The sequence below is a fragment of the Carettochelys insculpta genome, chromosome 2, assembly GCF_033958435.1.
Source record: "Carettochelys insculpta isolate YL-2023 chromosome 2, ASM3395843v1, whole genome shotgun sequence".
Classification (NCBI taxonomy): Eukaryota; Metazoa; Chordata; order Testudines; family Carettochelyidae; genus Carettochelys; species Carettochelys insculpta.
The window spans coordinates 181,065,521-181,084,005 of NC_134138.1; the positions used below are offsets into that span (position 1 = coordinate 181,065,521).

General features: G+C 44.7%; 1 protein-coding gene across 1 annotated transcript in view; it reads left to right on the forward strand.

Annotated features, from left to right (window-relative positions):
- The window catches only part of LANCL2 (LanC like glutathione S-transferase 2), a 53,880-nt gene that overhangs the window by 12,220 nt on the left and 23,175 nt on the right, over positions 1-18,485 (forward strand). The window contains exon 2 of the mRNA XM_074988063.1: positions 16,802-16,919. Coding sequence (XP_074844164.1) covers positions 16,802-16,919 — 118 coding nt within the window. The remainder of the gene's footprint in view (positions 1-16,801; positions 16,920-18,485) is intronic.

Below are 18,485 nucleotides of genomic sequence, written 5' to 3' on the forward strand. Positions count from 1 at the left end.
TAAAAACAGGACCATGTACCTATCCTGAATCAAACTATAAGTTTCAGTTTTAGAATATTTACTGGTAGTAATTGTTAACGTATGGTTTGAGTTACAAACCATAAATTCAAATTCAGTTTTGTGACTCATTGGTGGTGAAAATACATAGACTTCCAAAATGCCACATATTTTGGGCCATAGGAGAACTTTATGCAGTGTGTGTGTACTCGGTGCGTTTCAAAGTAATTGAAGTGTAACTGCAGTTATTTCAACCTCTGTCTTCCAAAACTTGGGGATATATTTATTCTCCAGGATCTATTCTTTACATTTTATAATTCCCTCAATTATCTGTAAGATTGAGTAATTGGGTAATATAGCTAATTTTGCACTAATACATGCCAACCAATATATACTGTGAGGTAAGTAGCCATTTTAGAAACCCACATACATTAGAGTCCTACTTCACACTCAAGCAGTTTTGTACAAGTTGTTGGTGTTTTAGATAGTTCTGAAAATCTTGAGAATTTAGGTGATTTGTGGCTTTTTCGTGTCCAAGTTTGAGGCACTTTGGAGGCCTGAAATTGCTAAACACCCACTGTCAGAAAATCAGGTCCCTTTAGGTATCTTGAGTTAGACATCTAAAGTAATTAGTCAGTTTTTAAATACCTGGCCTACAGCTTTTAAATAAGGAGAAATTTTTATTTTAAAACTGAGTTTGCTACCAACCAGCCCTCCAACTTGGGGTCCTTGGTTTTATTTTAAACTTTTTTCCCAAGGTAAATTGATTTATGAATGTGTGAAGTTGTTCTAAACATAGTGCGAGGAGTTGTTTTTCTTAAACACATTGATGTTTACAAGAGTTCTAACTATACGGCTTGCATAAAAATGAATGTTTGATCAATGAAAACAGGAAAAGGTGCTCTGCAATTACTGTTTCAGAACATTTGCTAAGGACCTGTTTGTGCAGAACTGGTGTTTGTTTCCATGGGGATTGGAGTGAGCTGCTATAAGGTTGTTAGAGCTCTGTGAAACACCATTTGCTGTATGGTTACCATGCCAAATGTCTGAGTTTGGTATGTTATTTCCCGAAAAGCAACTGTAGTGAAAGATGCAAAAATTAATAGCAAGGTAATAAAGAACAGGAAAAAAAGTCTTTTGCTAAATTTTGAGTCCTGGTACTCCTGTGACTCATCAGAGATATATCACCTAACTGGATTCTGCAGCTATTGAGGCCTACTTGTGCTCAAAACAAGGAGTTCCCTGCTTTCCAAGGCAGCAATGGGGTAACTATGGCCCCGTCTAGAGGAGAAAAACCAAGGTGTATTTACCAAATGCATTAGAGATTGTAAACCTTCTGCCAGGTGGTGTTGATTGCAGCATCAAGAGCCAAGTTGGGTGTCTGGGGGTTGCTCTTAGCATTACAAAACAGACTGGCTCAAGCCCTCTCCAGACAACTGGGAAAACTGAATACCACATGGGGCATCTCCAATAAGGTAATGTGTCCCTGTTTGAAAGCACTGTGGATAACAAAAGAACTTCTAAGGGGAGAAGGAGCTCAGCATTGATTTAGGAAGATACAGCACCAGTGACTTAGATGTATGCAAGCAGTAAGTGGCATAACAACACACCTCCACTGCACCCCGTATCTGGGACAATTTCTTAGGTGCATTTTCCCAACTTGCAGTATGAAAATCCAGTCAGGAAAAGTCCATTTAAGTTCCCAGTTCCCTCCAGCACACCTCACTCACATCCCCCTTCTTGTCTGAGGTCAGTCAAGCCTGAGTATCCAAAGGTTCGTTCTGGTGGCATAGTCCCCACTCACTGGGTGGGAAGGGATGAATGACACTTCTACCACTGTTCATCTGCTCCTACAGCACTGTTGCTTCTTAGCCCAGATATTAGGAATCTCAGTTTTAAGATTTGCTGGGTAGAGGGTGACTTTGCTATTGTTGCATTTCTTATGGCACTGCATTTAGTGCAATTCCATCTGCTGCGTAGTGATTTCAGCTCTTGGTGATTACTGTGAAGAAACAAGGACTCTCAGTTGAGTGTTAATTAGCTCTGTGTGTAAACACTGGAGAAGGAGCAGTTAGAACCTTTACTTAGAATCCTCATTCCCCAGATAAAGACTCCAACCCCCACTCCTCTTTGTCCTTGAGTTAAATTTCGTTCACTATCCCAGGCTTAGCAAATGAGAGTATTACCTTTACATCCAAGGCTTAAGAGGAATTTTAAGCTAAACTAGACAAAGTTGATTGTCTTGGCAAAGTAGGTGTCTGTGCTAATACACCAAGCTTCTGAGGCTTTTCTTCCAGTTAAAAATCTCTTAGCAACTGTGACCAAAGTGCTCAAACTGTGTTTAGATAAGCCTCCGCTCTGTCCCACAAATGTTTTGCTAGGTGCAAAAGTATTAAATATGGGAGTTTTTTGGTTGATAAATGCCAGTTTCACTGTAGACGTACAAACGGATTAAAAGGAAGTTCTAATGATCTAAACTCAGCAATAATCCAAATGTACAGATATGCAAAGTCAGGAAAGTGCTACTTCAGAACTGCAGTTTTTGATTTAGGGATATTTACTTTTTATATTTTAACATGTTTCATTGACAGGTCATCTTCAAGAGTTCTGAAGCTTTAATGTGTTGAAATTCAATGTCTGGAGTCATTCAGTAATTGTGGTCTTAAGTGCCCATAACCTCCTGCAACTGGGAACATAAGGACAGCCATACTGGGTCATACCATAGGCCCATCAAGCCCAATATCCTGTCTTCCAACAGTGGCCAATGCCAGGTGCCCCAGAGGGAGTGAACAGAATAAGTAATCGTAAAGTGATCAATTCCCTGTTGCCCATTTCCAGCCTCTTGCAAACAGAGGCTAGGGACACCCTCCATGCCCATCCTGTCTAATAGCCATTGATGGACCTGTCCCCCATGAATTTATCTAGTTCTTTTTTAAACTCTGCTATAGTCTTGTCTTCACCACATTCTCTGGCAAGGAGTTCCACAGGATAACTGTGCATTGCATGAAAAAATATTTCCTATTGTTTGTTATAAACCTGCTGCCTATTAATTTCACCTGGTGATCCCTAGTTCTTGTGTTGTGAGAAGGTGTAAATAAGAATTCCTTATCTATTTTCTCCACACCAGTTATGATTTTATATGGCTCTGTCATATTCCCCCTTAATCGTCTTTTTTCCAGACTAAAAAGTCCCAGTTTTTTCAATGTCGTCTCATATGGCGGATGCTGCATATCCCGAATTATTTTTGTTGCTCTTTTCTGAAACTTTTCCAATTCCAATATATCTTTTTTTTTGTGATGGGGCAACCAAATCTGTACACAGTATTCCAGATGTGGATGTACCATGGATTTATATAAAGGTAATATGACATTTTGTGCCTTATTATCTATTTCTTTCTTAATGATTCCCAAGATTTTGTTAGCTTTTTTGACTACTGCTGCGCACTGAGTGGATGTCTTCAGAGAACTATCCACAATGACTCCAAGATCTCTTTCTTCAGTGGTAACAGGTAAGTCAGACGCCATCATTTTATATGTATAGTTGGGATTATATATATGTATAGTTAGGATTCTGTTTTCCAACGTGCATTACTCTGCATTTATCAACATTGAATTTCATCTGCCATTTTGTTGCCCAGTCACCCAAATTATTAAGATCCTTTCATTGGTCTTCACAGTCTGCTTGGGACTTTACTATTTGGAGTAGTTTTGTGTCATCTGCAAATTTTGCCACCTCACTGTGTGTCCCTTTTTCCAGATCATTTATAAATATGTTGAATAGGACCGGTCCCAGCACAGACCCCTGGGGGACACCGCTATTTATCTCTCTCCATTCTGAAAATTGACCATTTATTCCTACCCTTTGCTTCTGATCTTTTAACCAATTATTAATCCAAGAGAGGACCTTCTCTTTTATCCCATTGCAGTTAACGTTGCTTAAGAGCCTTTGGTGAGGGACCTTGTCATAGGCTTTCCGAAAATCTAAGTACAGGATCCCCCTTTTCCACATGCTTGTTGACCCTTTCAAAAATTCTAAGAGATTGATGAGGCACAACTTCCCTTTACAAAAGCTGTGTTGACTCTTCCCCAACAAATTGTGTTCATCAATGTGTCTGATAATTCTGTTCTTTACTAGAGTTTCAACCAGACTGACTGGCCCGTAGTTGCCAGGATCACTTCTGGAGTCCTTTTTAAAGATTGGCGTCACAGTAGCCATCTTCCTGTCATCTGGAACATACGCTGCTTTAAATGATAGGTTGCGAACTACAGCTAGTAGTTCTGCAATTTCACTTTTGAATTCCTTCAGAACTCTTGGGTGAATAACATCTGGCCCTGGTGACTTATTTCTGTTTAGTTTATCAGTTTGGTCCAGTACCTCTTCTAATGACGCCTCAATTTGAGGCAGTTTGTCAGATTTGTTACTTGAAAAGAATTGTTCAGGTTTGGGAATCTCCCTCACATCCTCAGCCATGACAACTGATGCAAAGGAATCAATTCGTTTCTCTGCAATTGCTTTATCCTCCTTGAGTGTTCTTTTAGCATCTCGATCATCCAGTGGCCCCACTGGATGCTTAGCAGGCTTCCTGCTTCTGATGTACTTAAAATTTTTTTTTGCTATTACTTTTTGACTCTTGGCTAGCTGTTCTTCAAATTCTTTTTTTGGCCCTCCTAATTATATTTTTACATTTCACTTGGCAGAGTTTATGTTCATTTCTATTTTCCTCACTAGGATTTAACTTCCATTTTTTAAAGGATGCCTTTTTGTCTCTCACTGCCTCTTTTACTTTATTGTTTAACCTTAGTGGCACTTTTTTGGTTCTCTTACAATGTTTCCTAAATTGGGGTATACATTTAAGTTGGGCCTCTCGTATGGTGTCTATAAAAAGAAAAAAATTAAGAAAATTTAAAGTCATTAAGAATTGGGAAAATATGTGTAAAACTAAGCGTCATTATTATCCATCAATTATATATATAAAAAAATGGATTGCTGCCAGGCCTGCGTATTGTCTTCGCTGAGACTGCTCACAGAACGGAGAGCCACATAGAACAGGGTAAACTTAGCAGAGGCGGTTTTCCCAAAACACGATTGTCAGCAGTGTGGCTAGTGCACCTACAGACAGAACATGTGTATTGGGTCACTTCCCATGCCTATGGTAAAGCGACAGCACGTCAGTTATCAGCGCATGAAAGCCTCTCAGCTGGGATGCTGGAGGAAGCAGCAAACATGGGATTTCTGTGACTGAGTGATTTATGACCGTTGCAGAATAGCCCATAGATCTTTGGCCGGCAGTTCAAAAATGAAACTAATCTGCCTCGGGTGAGATGAGGGCCCACTCAGATGAAGATATCCTCTCCTCTGCTGAGTGCTGAGTTGGTTCTGCAGGGGAGCAGTGTACCACTCAAGTCCTCTAGAACCTTTTATCCTACTGTTATTCTCCCTCCCTGCTTTTCTGCTGCTGCCGGGACCCAATGGAGGTGAGAAGAAGACTCCAAGAAGGCTGCATGGGGCTAAAGAGTATCAGGCATCTCATTTGTTCAGCTAACCATGGGATCTTGAGCATGAAGTGTGAAAACCTGACCCACTGAAGTCTGTGGCAGAACTCCTATTGACATAAGAGAGGCTACAAATTCCTAGCCTCTGGTTTTGCCAGAAGCTGGGAATTGGCAACGAGGTGGCTCACTCGATGATTACCTCTTCTGTTCATTCTGGGGCACCTGGCATTGCTCACTGCTGGAAGACTGGTTGCTGGGCTAGATGGACATTTGACTTGACCCAGTATGGCTGTTGTTATGCTTAGAATTTTGTGTATTCTCTATTCTTCCTCGCTAGCATTGCTCCCCTTCCATCCTGTCTCTTATTTTTCTACCTTTGGTGGTTGTTTGTCTCTGATCAGATGCTTGTTGGAAGTTTGGCTTTCCAAAATGATCTTTTGCAGGATATCCTGGTGCTTGCCACATTAATGTTTACGTGTTTAAAAGAAGTCATCAGCTTAAAAATCACAGTTCTGACTGAAATAATGTTTCATACAATGACTGAGTGAGAGAGATGTATTTTTCTGTTTGTTCAGTTGGCAGGACTTTGTGTGTAGTCAGTTTTGTCGTTTTTCCTTTGTATAATTTGTTAGTCAGTTTCTCTTTCTGAGGGTTTACTTTTGTCGACGTAGAGAAAATAAGGGATTAAATGGGCCTGTAAGATCACAAAAGTTGGCAGAGATCTTGAGGGGCTGGTAGTCCAAAGGAAGGACTTTAGAGAATTATCTGGTAGCTCTGGAGACCTGCATTTTGTTCCTGTCACAGGCTTCCTGTGTAACCTTGGTAAAGTCATTTAAGGCCTGGTTAACAAAGATATTTAGGTGCTGAATGATACAGATAGGCACCTTATGGGGTTTTCAGAAGCATCCAAACACTTGGGCTGGGTCTGCGCTTGCCCCCAACTTCAAAGGGGGCAGAAATGCTGAGGTGAAGTTTGAGGAGTAAAGGGACTTCAAATAGTGCAGGCGCTTCAAAGGCCTGTGGCTACACGCATGCCAGCACTTGCAGTTTGAAGTTTCAAAGTTGCCACTGGGGAGATTAGCCTAATGAAGTCCTGTGTATTCACCGCAGCACTTCATTAGTAATCTCCCATCACCCTGATTAACATGCCCCCTTCGAAGTTGGGGGCAAGTGCAGACCCAGCCTTGATTTCTCAATTGGAGTTAGTGACTAGAAATGCAGGTAGCTCTTAGTGCATTTTTCAAAAGCACCTCTGCACCTCAGTATTTTTCAGTAGTCTTTCCCCATAGTCTCTCCATGTCTCTCTCCCCCATCTCTGAAAGAACGGTACATCACTTCCACAAAATGCATTGTGAAGATAAATGGTGCTGGTGCCAATGAACGTATGAAATAGACAAGACATCTTGCTTTGGTTATCATGCTAACTTTCCCCTTTTAGATTGACTGGGTTTTAAGTTGACAGTATTCTTTCAGACTACAAGACTTTCTTGTGGCTTGCTTTATGGCCTAAGGTGCTTTAGGGAAAGGAGAAGCTGACTGTCACACGATCCAATCAGGTGCTAACTTGAGGTAAAAATCACAAAAGCAAGATCTGCTATGGTTGCAATGTGAGGGAAATTCAGGAAGTACTGATCTATGTTACTACAACATCAGGTAACGTGGCTGGCATAGATGTGATGCAGTGATATATCAGCCCTCTTCCTCTTTTGTTGTTACACCAGATTATTTGCAATGTTTTATTTTTAAAAAAAAAACACCTTAGAAACTGAAATTAATATGCAGGTTTTATTCCTTTGCAGAGGAGTAAAATAATGACAGTGACTAGTAATATTGTAAATTAATGTACAGGAGGGAGCCAGTCCCACCTGTCCTTCAAAGGGTTTCCTGCTGCTCAGTTTGAATTCCATGAAATAACATCAAATTCTTTTTTCCTGTGCAAAAGAGACTCTTCCCCTCTCCCCCCACCCCCCAATTGAAAGTAAAAGTTGGTGAATTGGTATTGTTGTTTCTCTATGTAGAGAACAGAGTGGCACTGTGGCGGGTGCTATCGGTTCATTTCACCAGCAGCAGAGGAGGAGTAATGCAGAATCTGTATTTCGGAAGAGAGCCATTTATGCCCTGAGAGTTTGTCATCTCCTTGTGCGGCACTCCAGTGGAAACCAGGATTAAAGCTCAGACCTAGCTATCAGAGGTCCGGTGCTTTCCATTGCCAGAAATAGTTCTGTTAGGAAGCACCAGAGTGAAACGATGAGCACCAGTTGGAATAAGTCTCCTACAAATGACTATGCTGCTTATGCTACATACAAAATAGTATACTATATTCTTAGCCCTAAAGCTGCCATGAGAATCTTTGCCCCTCCCGTTTGTAAATTGAATTTATATAAAATCCATCTGTCCAAGCACATGCCTCTCCCATCATCTTTTAATAACCAGATTTAGTGCAAAAGTACATGCGCTTCATGTGGTCTTAAGGTTCAAGCACGTGAATGAGTTTGCAGAATTGGAACCTGTGAGTATTTCATCGTGTTGAGAGACTAGATGGGGTTGAAGGCCGGTGAGTAAAACAGAGAATAGATTTTTTTAAGCAGGATTGTTTCTAAGCAAACCTACAATTTTCTGAGGAAAATCAGCCCCATTTTAAATTGTGACATACTTCAAAGTAAACAATTGGGATGAAAGGAATGGATGTCTTAAAAGAATATGTTCCTAAATGTCTAGTCAAATAGTATCAAACAGATGAAATACCTGCTCAGTTATTAAATATCAATTGATATAAAATCAATATCAAAACAACCGAAAAAGAAAAATGTATTTGGGCAGGGCATTGAATAGTTCTTGCAAAGGGTACTCATTCTGTTCTCACTTAGGCAGGGGTGAATTGGCAGTAGCTCTGTGGGGTCAAAGTTGAACTCGGAGCAAAGTCCATACTGCTTGTACTCTTCCCTTCTCAAAGAGTTCGGTCAAGGTGAGCGGTAAGTCTTAGTCTCATCTTAGAGACAGGGAAAATTCAGGGGTAAAAAGAGTAAATTATTTACCCAAGGAAGAAGGTCCAGAACAGAACCAAGGTGTCCTGACTTCCTAGTGCCACCTCCAAACAACTTGACCTCTCCTGGGGGCATCTGCTGTGCAAGACACCCATGACTGGTAATATATGACTGGAATAATCTCATTTTTGTTTGCACTGTTGTTGAAGCACTATTGGTTGCAGGATATTAGAGACAAGTAGTGCTGTGTAGCGTGAAAAGTTTGTCTCTTTCATCCAGTAAAAGATATTACTTCATCCACCTTGGCTATATCTACACTAGCCAAAAACTTTGAAATTGCCATGCAAATGGCCATTTCGAAGTTTACTAATGAAGCACTGAAATACATATTCAGTGCCTCATTAGCATGCGGGCGGCCGCAGCACTTCAGAATTGATGCGGCTCGCCGCCGCGCGGCTCATCCAGACGGGGCTCCTTTTCGAAAGGACCCCGGCTACTTTGAAGTCCCCTTATTCCCATCTGCTCATAGGAATAAGGGGACTTCGAAGTAGCCGGGGTCCTTTCGAAAAGGAGCCCCATCTGGACGAGCTGCGCAGCGGTGAGCTGCGTCAATTTTGAAGTGCCGCGGCCGCCTGCATGCTAAGGAGGCACTGAATATGTATTTCAGTGCTTCCTTAGTAAACTTCGAAATGGCCATTTGCATGGCTGTTTTGAAGTTTTTGGCTTGTGTAGACACGGCCCTTGTGTCTAGAGCAGGGGTCAGCAAGCTTTCTGAGGCAGAGTGCTGAAATTTGACGTTTTGACTTCTATGTGTGGTCCGAGTGCCGGTGATACCTTTTAAAGTTACTAATAGTCCTACTTACAACAGCTGCATTAATAAATGAATTAAGATGCAGAGTTTTACCATTTAGGTGGTGCTTGGTATTATTATCTGGTCTTCTGTTAATCCACAGGTGGCCTGGCTTTGAGCAAGCTCCCAGCTTCATGAGGGATGAGGGTCGGGGCTGAGCTCCCACCTTGCATGCCGATGAAAATTAGCTCACCTGCCACTCTTGGCACCCATGCCAGAGATTGCTGACCCCTGGTGTAGAGTGTTCTCAGTAATTTAAAGGCTATTTAAATTCTCCTATTTTTACTTATTTGGTTTAATGTCCATTCAGCATTCTGTGGATTAATAGCCTCGGAGACTGAAATTCTCCCTTCCATTCTGTTTATTCCACAGAAGAGCTATAGAGCATTGTATCAGCGACACCTTTCCTCTCCTTTCCCCCCATTACATCTTGGTCCTTGGAGCAACCACCTTGAGAGGAGAGAGAACAGTTTACTGTCCATATATCATTGTGAAAATACTGGTTTTAATCCCTGTCCACCTGTTGTGTTGTGTCTGCTGGACTGCTGCTGTCTGGTGGGAAATGGCTGTGACAACCAAACCTAGGCCAGAATAGCCATCGGTTGCAGAGAGCTTTGGGTCACTACCAGTCTGGGTCTGGTGGATTTGAACCCTAACTCTGGAGATGGACATCAGCATGTCTAGTGAGAAATTACATTTTTTTCTTCCCTGGACGCCACCAGTAAATTGTCGTGTACCCAAGCCTTTTGTTTTTGTATCTGCAAAACAGATGCTTGAAATCCAGTGACCGTAAGATTTAGTGTGAACAGCAATACTAAGTGCATTATAGTCAGAGTACTTAACTTTGCAATCGCGTTCCAGGCTTGTCTTTAACTAACTTTATTGAAGTCATCACCCAGACTTCAATTTTATATATTATAGTCAAGCAAAAACCTGTCATCTTAATGAACTGTTACAATGAAGAATCACAGATGGTGTCAGGTAGGCATATTAATATTAACATGCTCTACCCATCTGTTTTGTTTCCATTGCCAATGAGAAAAATCTAAAGACAACAGGGAGAGCAAGAATTGTTAAAAAGGTTAAACATTTTAACTAACAAGTAGTTGAATTAATTATGTACCTCTTCTAGATACTGAAGGCTACAATTTGTGTCTTGATTTTTAACAGGTAGGAAGCTCTAATAATTTTCGTGTTCTTAGAGGGCTCTGCTAGTTTGCTTAGAGAGTCTGGAGTGAAGAAATAAACACACCAAACTATGCTAGATATTTGTTCTTTAAAGTGAAGTTAAAGTGAAAGCCCCTTCTCACATTTCTGGAGTGGCATACAGACTAATTCATTGCAGTCAAATGCCAGATTGTCTGAAAGAACACGCAGAATTTTTTGTCCATGAAATAAATTGTTCATGATCATAAATGGGAAGGATTACTAATTTGTTTGGTTGTTCTCTAAAATGGATGCACTTTACATTATTTAAAGATCAAACCTTGGTATAACTTACAACATTTGTGTGTATGGGGGAAGTGCTAACGTTTTGGGTGGGGTGGGGAGAGTGTCCAAAAATAATTGTATTATAAAGTAAATATTAATAGGATACTGAGTGTTCACATTTTGAATGTGGAAAGTAAGTGTAACTACATACAGGAAGTCCCCAGGGAAGTCAACAGGACAACAAATTATAGTTAATTGATTTTTCCATTAGCCGTGGACTACGGCAGCACTCCATAATGCATCTTGTGGTATAGCATTAGTTATGGAGTAAGTGGTGATGATGATGATTAGGTTTCCAGGGAGCAACATAGAGATTGTTGTTTGTCTTCATTGAACAAAGGACTGGGCAAACGAAGCCCCAACCAAGGAAAAGGACTCCCCAAGCTAAGCGGTTATTCTAATACTCAGGGTATGTCCGTACTTACAGATCCCCTGCTTTACGCGACTCAACATATGCGTTAATCATATTAATGTGAATGTTGAAATCCCAGGCACCAGCCACCTGCTGGAGCCTGGGGGGAGTGGCTTCCCAACTGGGGGAGCTACGGGGATGCTGCTGCTGGGAGGAGGGGAAGCCCCTCAGCCCCAGGGAGCTGGGAGCCAGACACAGCAGCACCTGGTCAATTTCTTGGCTTCCACAAGCAGCAGGGAGCCTGGAAAACTGACCAGGCACTGTTGTGCCTGGCTCCAGGGGCTGGGAGGAGGAGGGAGGGGTCCCCCTTTCCCAATTTGAGTGAAATCTCCTTTACACAAGGGCTGCGAGGAATGCAGCCCTCGCATGACTTGGGGTTTTACTGTACCGGAAAATTGACCCGGGCAGAGTCAAGCTCCCAGGCTTCGATTTTTGTGCTCCTAGTGGGGACACACTAAATCAAACCATCAGGGTTAAACAGTTGACCTTGAGTAAGGGAGGATGATGGGACAGCTTCTCCCATTGACCTCCCCCGGGAAGATGGCATGTTAAGTCCATCTTAGATATGTTGATTCTCATTACTCAGTTGTCATAGCTGGAATTGTGTATCTAGGATCAACTTTCAGGTCCAGGGTAGACCTGCCCTCAGATGCATCAAGCTGGTGGTGACATAAAAGCATCTGAAACCAGAAGTCCAGTTTCCTTAAAGCAACCCCACCATGGGCACCTACCCAGATAGCCAAGTCAAATATGAAGATCACTGAAAATCTTTTTCATCATTTCAAAAGTTCTACCAGTCCCAAAGGATCAGACACTTTTTAAACACTAGGTTAATGAATTTGATAGATCTCACCCTGATACATGCTTACAGCCAATTCTTATTTCATAAACTAAGACTTAGGGTTTTTTCTGTTTGTTTGTTTTTTTAAAGAAAAGAAAAGAGACCATGAATATATGATGGAGTTCTCAGGTCAGTTTCACAGTGAGCTTTAAAGTTGCAGAGTCCTTTCCAAAATCAGTTCCTTTAGGTTATAATCCAATATCAGGGTGATTCAGAACTGAAGACCCCAGTCTTGTAACTCAAACTTCTCCTTGTGTAGCTTAAGCAGATCTGAGATGAAAGGATCAGGATATCTTCCCACACCCCAACTCTCTCCCAGATCCAGCTGCCCCTACCTCCAACCCTGAACCTGCTCCAGTACCAGGACTCTTGCCCTGGCCCTGCATTGTGTCCCACTCTCCAGCCCCCTGCCCTGAGCCCACTCCTGCAGTCCAGGCCACCTGGCCTCGCCCCAGAGCCCACCTCCCCGGTCAGAGCTTTCACACACTCCCACACCTCAACCTTCTGCTCCAACCTGGAGCACCACCCCTCCCCCCACACATTGTGAACTCCTTTGCGTTTGAGTTATGCGGGGGTTGCAAAGCCCTTACTTTGGGGCTCTATGTGGCCTGTGACTGATTTTGTTTGGGAGGTCAGTGACTCCTGATAGGGGGAAAAAGTTCCCAAATGCTGGTTTACATGGTTAACACCTAATGAGGTATAAGTAAACACACACAATTAGTATTCCTTCTAATTCTCAGATAATACTGGCTTGCATGTTGCAGTGGTAGTCAATCTAACAAGGCCCTATTTACTATTTACATATTTTTCTAAAATGTCCGTAAAGATTGAATTGGGTCACTTAGTTATTTAACCCTTTTTGACTTAATGTCACAGTGACAGCTGTGCAGGATCCCAGAATATACTGCATCATGTGTCCCCAAATCAAAATTAAAAGCAGTTAATGGACTAAGTGCCTGGCATGTCATGGTGTAGCAATTATAATGAACATACCACACAGTGATGTCTACAGAAGGCTGTACACTCATCCCTCGCTTTACGAACACAGCTGGTTCCCAACTTTCTGCTCATAGGCAGAAACTCGTAAGAGGGACACTAAATTCCTGTTAAATTACATGTAAAAGTCTCTGATTAGTTCCTAGGGTTCCCAGTTCAGGGAAGGAGAGGCAGCAGGTGGTGCTGCTTTTGAAAGGTGAGTGAAGCTTGGGTTGGGGAGGGCTAAAGGCTGGGGGTAGTTTGGGGCTGTGAGAGGGAGAGAGGGTTAAAATCTGGTGGCAGGTTAAGCAGGGTCAGGCTGACGTGGTTTGGGGCTGGTGGGGTTGGGCGGCGGTCTGGCTGTCTGGCCGCAGGCCAGTAAGGGGGTCTGGCTGCTGTGGTTTGGGGCCAGTGGGGGTGAGGCTGAGGAGCTGTGGGGTTACAGACGAAGGGGGGGTGGGTCTGGCAGCAGGGCCATGGGGGGTACAAGCGGGGGGGAAGTCTGGCTGTGGGGCATCGGGGGAGGGGTCTGGCGGCCACAGGGGGTACAGGCTCCCGTGGGAGGGTCTGGCCATGGGTGGTACATCTGGCCAGGGGGGAGTCTGGCCATGGGGGTTACAGGCAGCAGCGGAGTCAGGCTGTGGAGCCAGGAGGGGTCTAGCTGCCGCAGTTTAGGGCTGTGGGGGAGGAGGAATGTCAGTCAGCGGGGGGGTGGCGTCCGGCCCGGAGGCCAGCAGGTGCGTCCGGCTGCCGCAGTTTGGGGCTGCAGAGAGTGTAGCGGCAGTGTGGTGTGAGGCTGCGGAGCCAACAGGGTCAGGCTGCAACGGGTTAGGGCTGCGAGGCTGGTGGGGGGATAGACTAGGGAGGGTTGGAGCCGCAGGGAGAGGCGTAAGACTCGAATGAGCAGGGGAAGCTCACTTGTAGAGTGTACTAAGGTCGGTCAGTGAGTACTCGTAAACGAAGTACTCGTTTCACGAGGGAGGTGTACCCTTTTCAGGAACAGAAGCACCCTGCATGTTTTGTGCACCCAAGATTTGGTCCTGTGAACACTTGAACAGCGGTGTTCTATTCATTGATTTATAGTCTGCCTAAAAATAAACTCCAGAAACTGAACATCCTGTCTCTTGATTTTTGTACTCCGCTGTGCTGGAGTGAGTTGGATGGTCATGGCTGCTTTTACACAAATGATTTTGCTTTATTATTTTGTTTCAGTCTTTTCATATTTTATTGAAGTTGTCTGTAACAACAATCCCCACATAGCTAGCTAGCTATCAATAGATAAAATTACTTTTTGTAAAGATAGGAGTGAAGAGCCCCAATCCATGTTTCATTTACATATTTATTTTTCATGCAGTGATCTGGATTTTAGAACAGGAGAGGGGCTTTAATATTAATGGAGACAATTTCTGAGCTATGTGAACATTTCATTAAAATAGATCAGGGTTCTCAAAATTCATTGCACTCTGATTCCCTTCTGACAACAAATTACTAAGCAGCCCCAGGAGAAGAGGCTGGAGCCTGAGCCTGTCTGAGCACTGCCAAAGTCCCACCAATCTGGGGTAGGGTGGCAAAATCCAAAGAGCTTTGTGCTTGGGCAGGGAGCCTGTAACCCAAGCTCAGGCACCAGTATTCCCTGTAAGCTGAGCACTTGGGCGGCTGCCCAGGAGAGATCAGATGCTGCCCAGCTGATTAGCAGAGCTCCCACGGCCACCCACAGAGGGCAGCATGTGTTTCTATTGGTGGTGCACATCCCATTATGCGTTGGCGCACATATCAAAATTTGTTCTGCCCATGGATGGAAAAAATTAGATGGAACCCATCCCATGCCTGATGCTGAAGCCTGAGACTTTGGTGGTGAGGCTTGGATCCCAGATCTCAGCTGGTATAATGCCAGCCCTGGTGACCCAATTAAAATGGGGTTGTGACCCACTTTGGGGTCCAGACCCACAGTTTGAGTACTGCTGAACCAGCTCAGTTAACTGAAGCCTCTAGTTACATCTGCCAGGAAGCACCCTTAGTTTTTTCTTTCATTCATTTCCAGCACACTAGCAAAATCCATGAAGGCACTATTACCTAATGATGAGCACAAGGATGTGGTAGTCAGGGGCTTCTAGGTTCTGTTCATGTCTGCGTACTCACTGCTACCCTAGCTGGTGACGGCCATAGCATGAGGACCTGGAGTAGAGTATTGGCTTCTTGGGTGCGGGGCAATTCTCTTAACTGCTGTGTGCTTTAATTCACCCACATGGTAAACACATACATTGCTCACCTACCGCACAGGAGTGGCGTTAGGTTTGTTCAGCTTTGTGTGCCTCCAAGCGGGTCTACATGTAAAAGTCTGCAGTGGTGCAGCGGCCCCCCTTCAGAGAAGATGCTGTTACGCCAATGGCAGAGCTCCTGTCGGCGTTAGTTAATCCACCTCTGCCAGCGACTGTCTGTTTTGGCGGGAGAAGCTCTCCTGTAGTCTTAGCACCGTCTACGTGGGGGCTTACGTTGCTCCAGGATAGGGCTTTTTCACACTCCCAAGTCATGTTGTTGTACCAAGGCAAGTGCATAGTGTAGATCTGGCCTCAGATGAAAGGTAGCTTATCAGGTTTTAGGGCTGCTATTAAAAATGAATACTATTACACTAAACTCTTCCATATCTGGCAGCGTAAGGACTGAGGAGTTGCCAGATATTCAAATACTAAATACTCCAGATAACGGAGCAGATCCCTTTGCCATCCGGGGTCTGTACTGTGCCAACACTCCCCTCCCTGAAGCCCGGGGCATCCCGGCCCCCAGAGGACCGCCTCCACCAGTGCAGCCCACTCCATGCTTCCAGCAGCTCAGGCCCTGTCCTGTGCTGCCACCAGCAGAGGGGCAGGGGGCTGGCTCACCATGCCCTGGCCTCCTATTCTGCTGCACTCCCCACTGACTGCTGGGGTTAAGCTGCTGCCAGCAGCAGCCTCAGCCTGTGCTGCTGTGCCAGTGGGGAAAGGGGCTGGTTTCCCATGCTCCAGCCACTTGTCTCTACCAGGGTTAAGTTGCTGGGTCCCCCAGCCTATGCTGCCATGCTGGGGGCTTAGGGAGTGCCACAGCTCCCCTGGAAGAGGATATCCAGGTGCTGAGAATTGCACCTGCTGTCAGCCCCGGCTATCTGGGCATACCAGGTAAATGAACACTGGATAAAAGAGTATTTACTGTAATACAATGGCATCTATATCACAATGGGAAACCCTCACGCCAAATGCAGTTTAGCAGGGTTAGCCTCTGGTGTCCCGCTAGATGTTTACCTGAACATTCAAAGGTCTGGCCTGTTGTAACTCCTGTTGGCTGTGCTTTGCTGTTCCAGTGAAGCTCCTTTTGGTCTGCACTGCTTCCTGATGCTCCCATTAGTCTGTAATGGTGAGCTGCAGCCAGTGGGAACTACTAGAAGCCATACCTGCAGATGCTCAGGTAAATGAACTGTCTGGTAGCCTTCCAGGGATTAGCCCTGGTGAACGACAGCCAGCCAGCTTGCCAGATGTTCCCTATCCCTGATCTGTATAGCAATGCTCACATGCAAGAGTGACTGGATAAAAATGTTTTCCTTCTTATGCTCAGGACTGTCAACTGCATGAGGATGCTAAGGACCAGCTACCCCTGCTTAAGTGGTGTGTACAGTCTAACTGGCTCAGGCATTAGACAAAATTCTGAAGCAGCGGCCTTGGCTTTTCCAGTTCAGTTTGAATATTTTTTTCATGCTGTCCTCGTCAAATTTCTCTCTCCTGGTTTCAGATCAGTTCTCAGTTCACAAGGCGGATCCAGAGTAAAATCCGAGACTTGCTGCAACAAATGGAAGAAGGGCTAAAGACAGCAGACCCACATGACTGCTCTGCATATACTGGATGGACAGGTGAGACGTGGGATCTGAGTCGAACATTTTTAATTAATGGTCTTGTTGTGGTCTTTGATGGTCAGCATTCTGGTATGAGGGTTTTGTGTTCTGACAAAAATGGCAACTACATCCTAATCTTATAGGAGGTCCGTACAAGCTTGATTCTGCAAGGGTCTGGGTCCTGTGTTTGTTCATATTAGTGGGAAGGTACCCATTGGATCTAATTATAGGAGAGAGAATTAGCTTCAGTACTTGAAGAGGCAGAAGAGATTGTATCATTTTTTTTTGTTTCGTTTTAAACACGTTTTACTGAAACAATAGTTTCACCTTTGTCCATTAAGTTGACTTGTGTTTCATGGTTCTGTGGCTGATGGCTGAACAGCTGTGAAACCAGGAGTGTGAGAGAGGGGTTTATTCTGCACCCAGGACTCTGAAATTCTTGCTGTAACTTAAGCACTTTTTTATGTGGAGATGGACAGAGTACTGGAAATAAGAGCATTCTGGGAACTGATAAATGGATGTTGTGAAGTGCTTTCAAGATTAAAAGTTCTGTGCAAGGACCAAATGTGAATTTAGCCAACTTGATCTTCGTGGCAAAAAATGCAGTCATCATGCTAAGTAACTTGGATACAGTAAACCCTTGCTTTATGCGTCTTCAGATTGTGTGAAACTCACTTTAACACGAGTTTCACACAAGTTGAAGACGTGTGGCTGTCAGCCTGCCTAGCTTCCCGCAACTCTGCAGGCAGCCAGGCAGGCTAAAACCCACTTCCCAGAGCAGCGCTGCTGGGGAAGGTAGGGAGAAGAGTTTTACCTGAGCTCAGGCAGAGTTGGGCTAAAATCCCCTTGCCCCCACCCAGGATCAGCCCCTTCCTGTGGCCCCAGCTCAGCCCCAAATTTTGTGGGGGCTTCCAGCCCCAGTGCGCTACAGCCCCTCATGGGGCTTGGGCTCTAGCCCCTGGCATGGCACACAGGGCTCGGGCTCCAGCCCCCTGCTCACCACCCCTGCGAACCCTACTCCAACCTCCGCAGACCTGGCTCCAACCTCCATGGCCCCAGCTCATCCCCCTGCCCCACTCTCCACCTGTGCACAGCTTTGGCTCAACCCCCACCGGGGAGGGCAGCTCCTCCCACTGCAACCAAGCCCAGGGGAAGCAGCAGCTGTGGGCGCTCCCCCCCCCCTCCCAGGGTTCAAACCCTCTGTGCATGGCTCTGGTTCAGCTTCCCACAGCTCCAACCCACCACCAGGCTTAACCCTCCCCAGCTGCCCCCTCCCAACCCCAGGGCATACAGTTCAAAAAGGAGCTCCAGGTGCTCCTGCTGCTTCTTGGCTGCAGAACGTGTGTTCTGCCGGGGGGGGGGAAAGAAGCCACCCCCCAACATATGTGAAATTTGGGTTACGCAAGGGCGCATGGGAACAAAACCCTCACGTAAATCAAGGGTCTTCTGCATAGCTCCTCTAGTTGCCAGAGGACTTCTCAATCTTGGCCTCTTTGAGTGTGTCTGCCTGGTGTTTGGAGTGAGAGGGGGCAGGTTTGCACTAGTGTTCTAGCAGCTGGAGTGAGGATAGATAGCTTTAAAGTT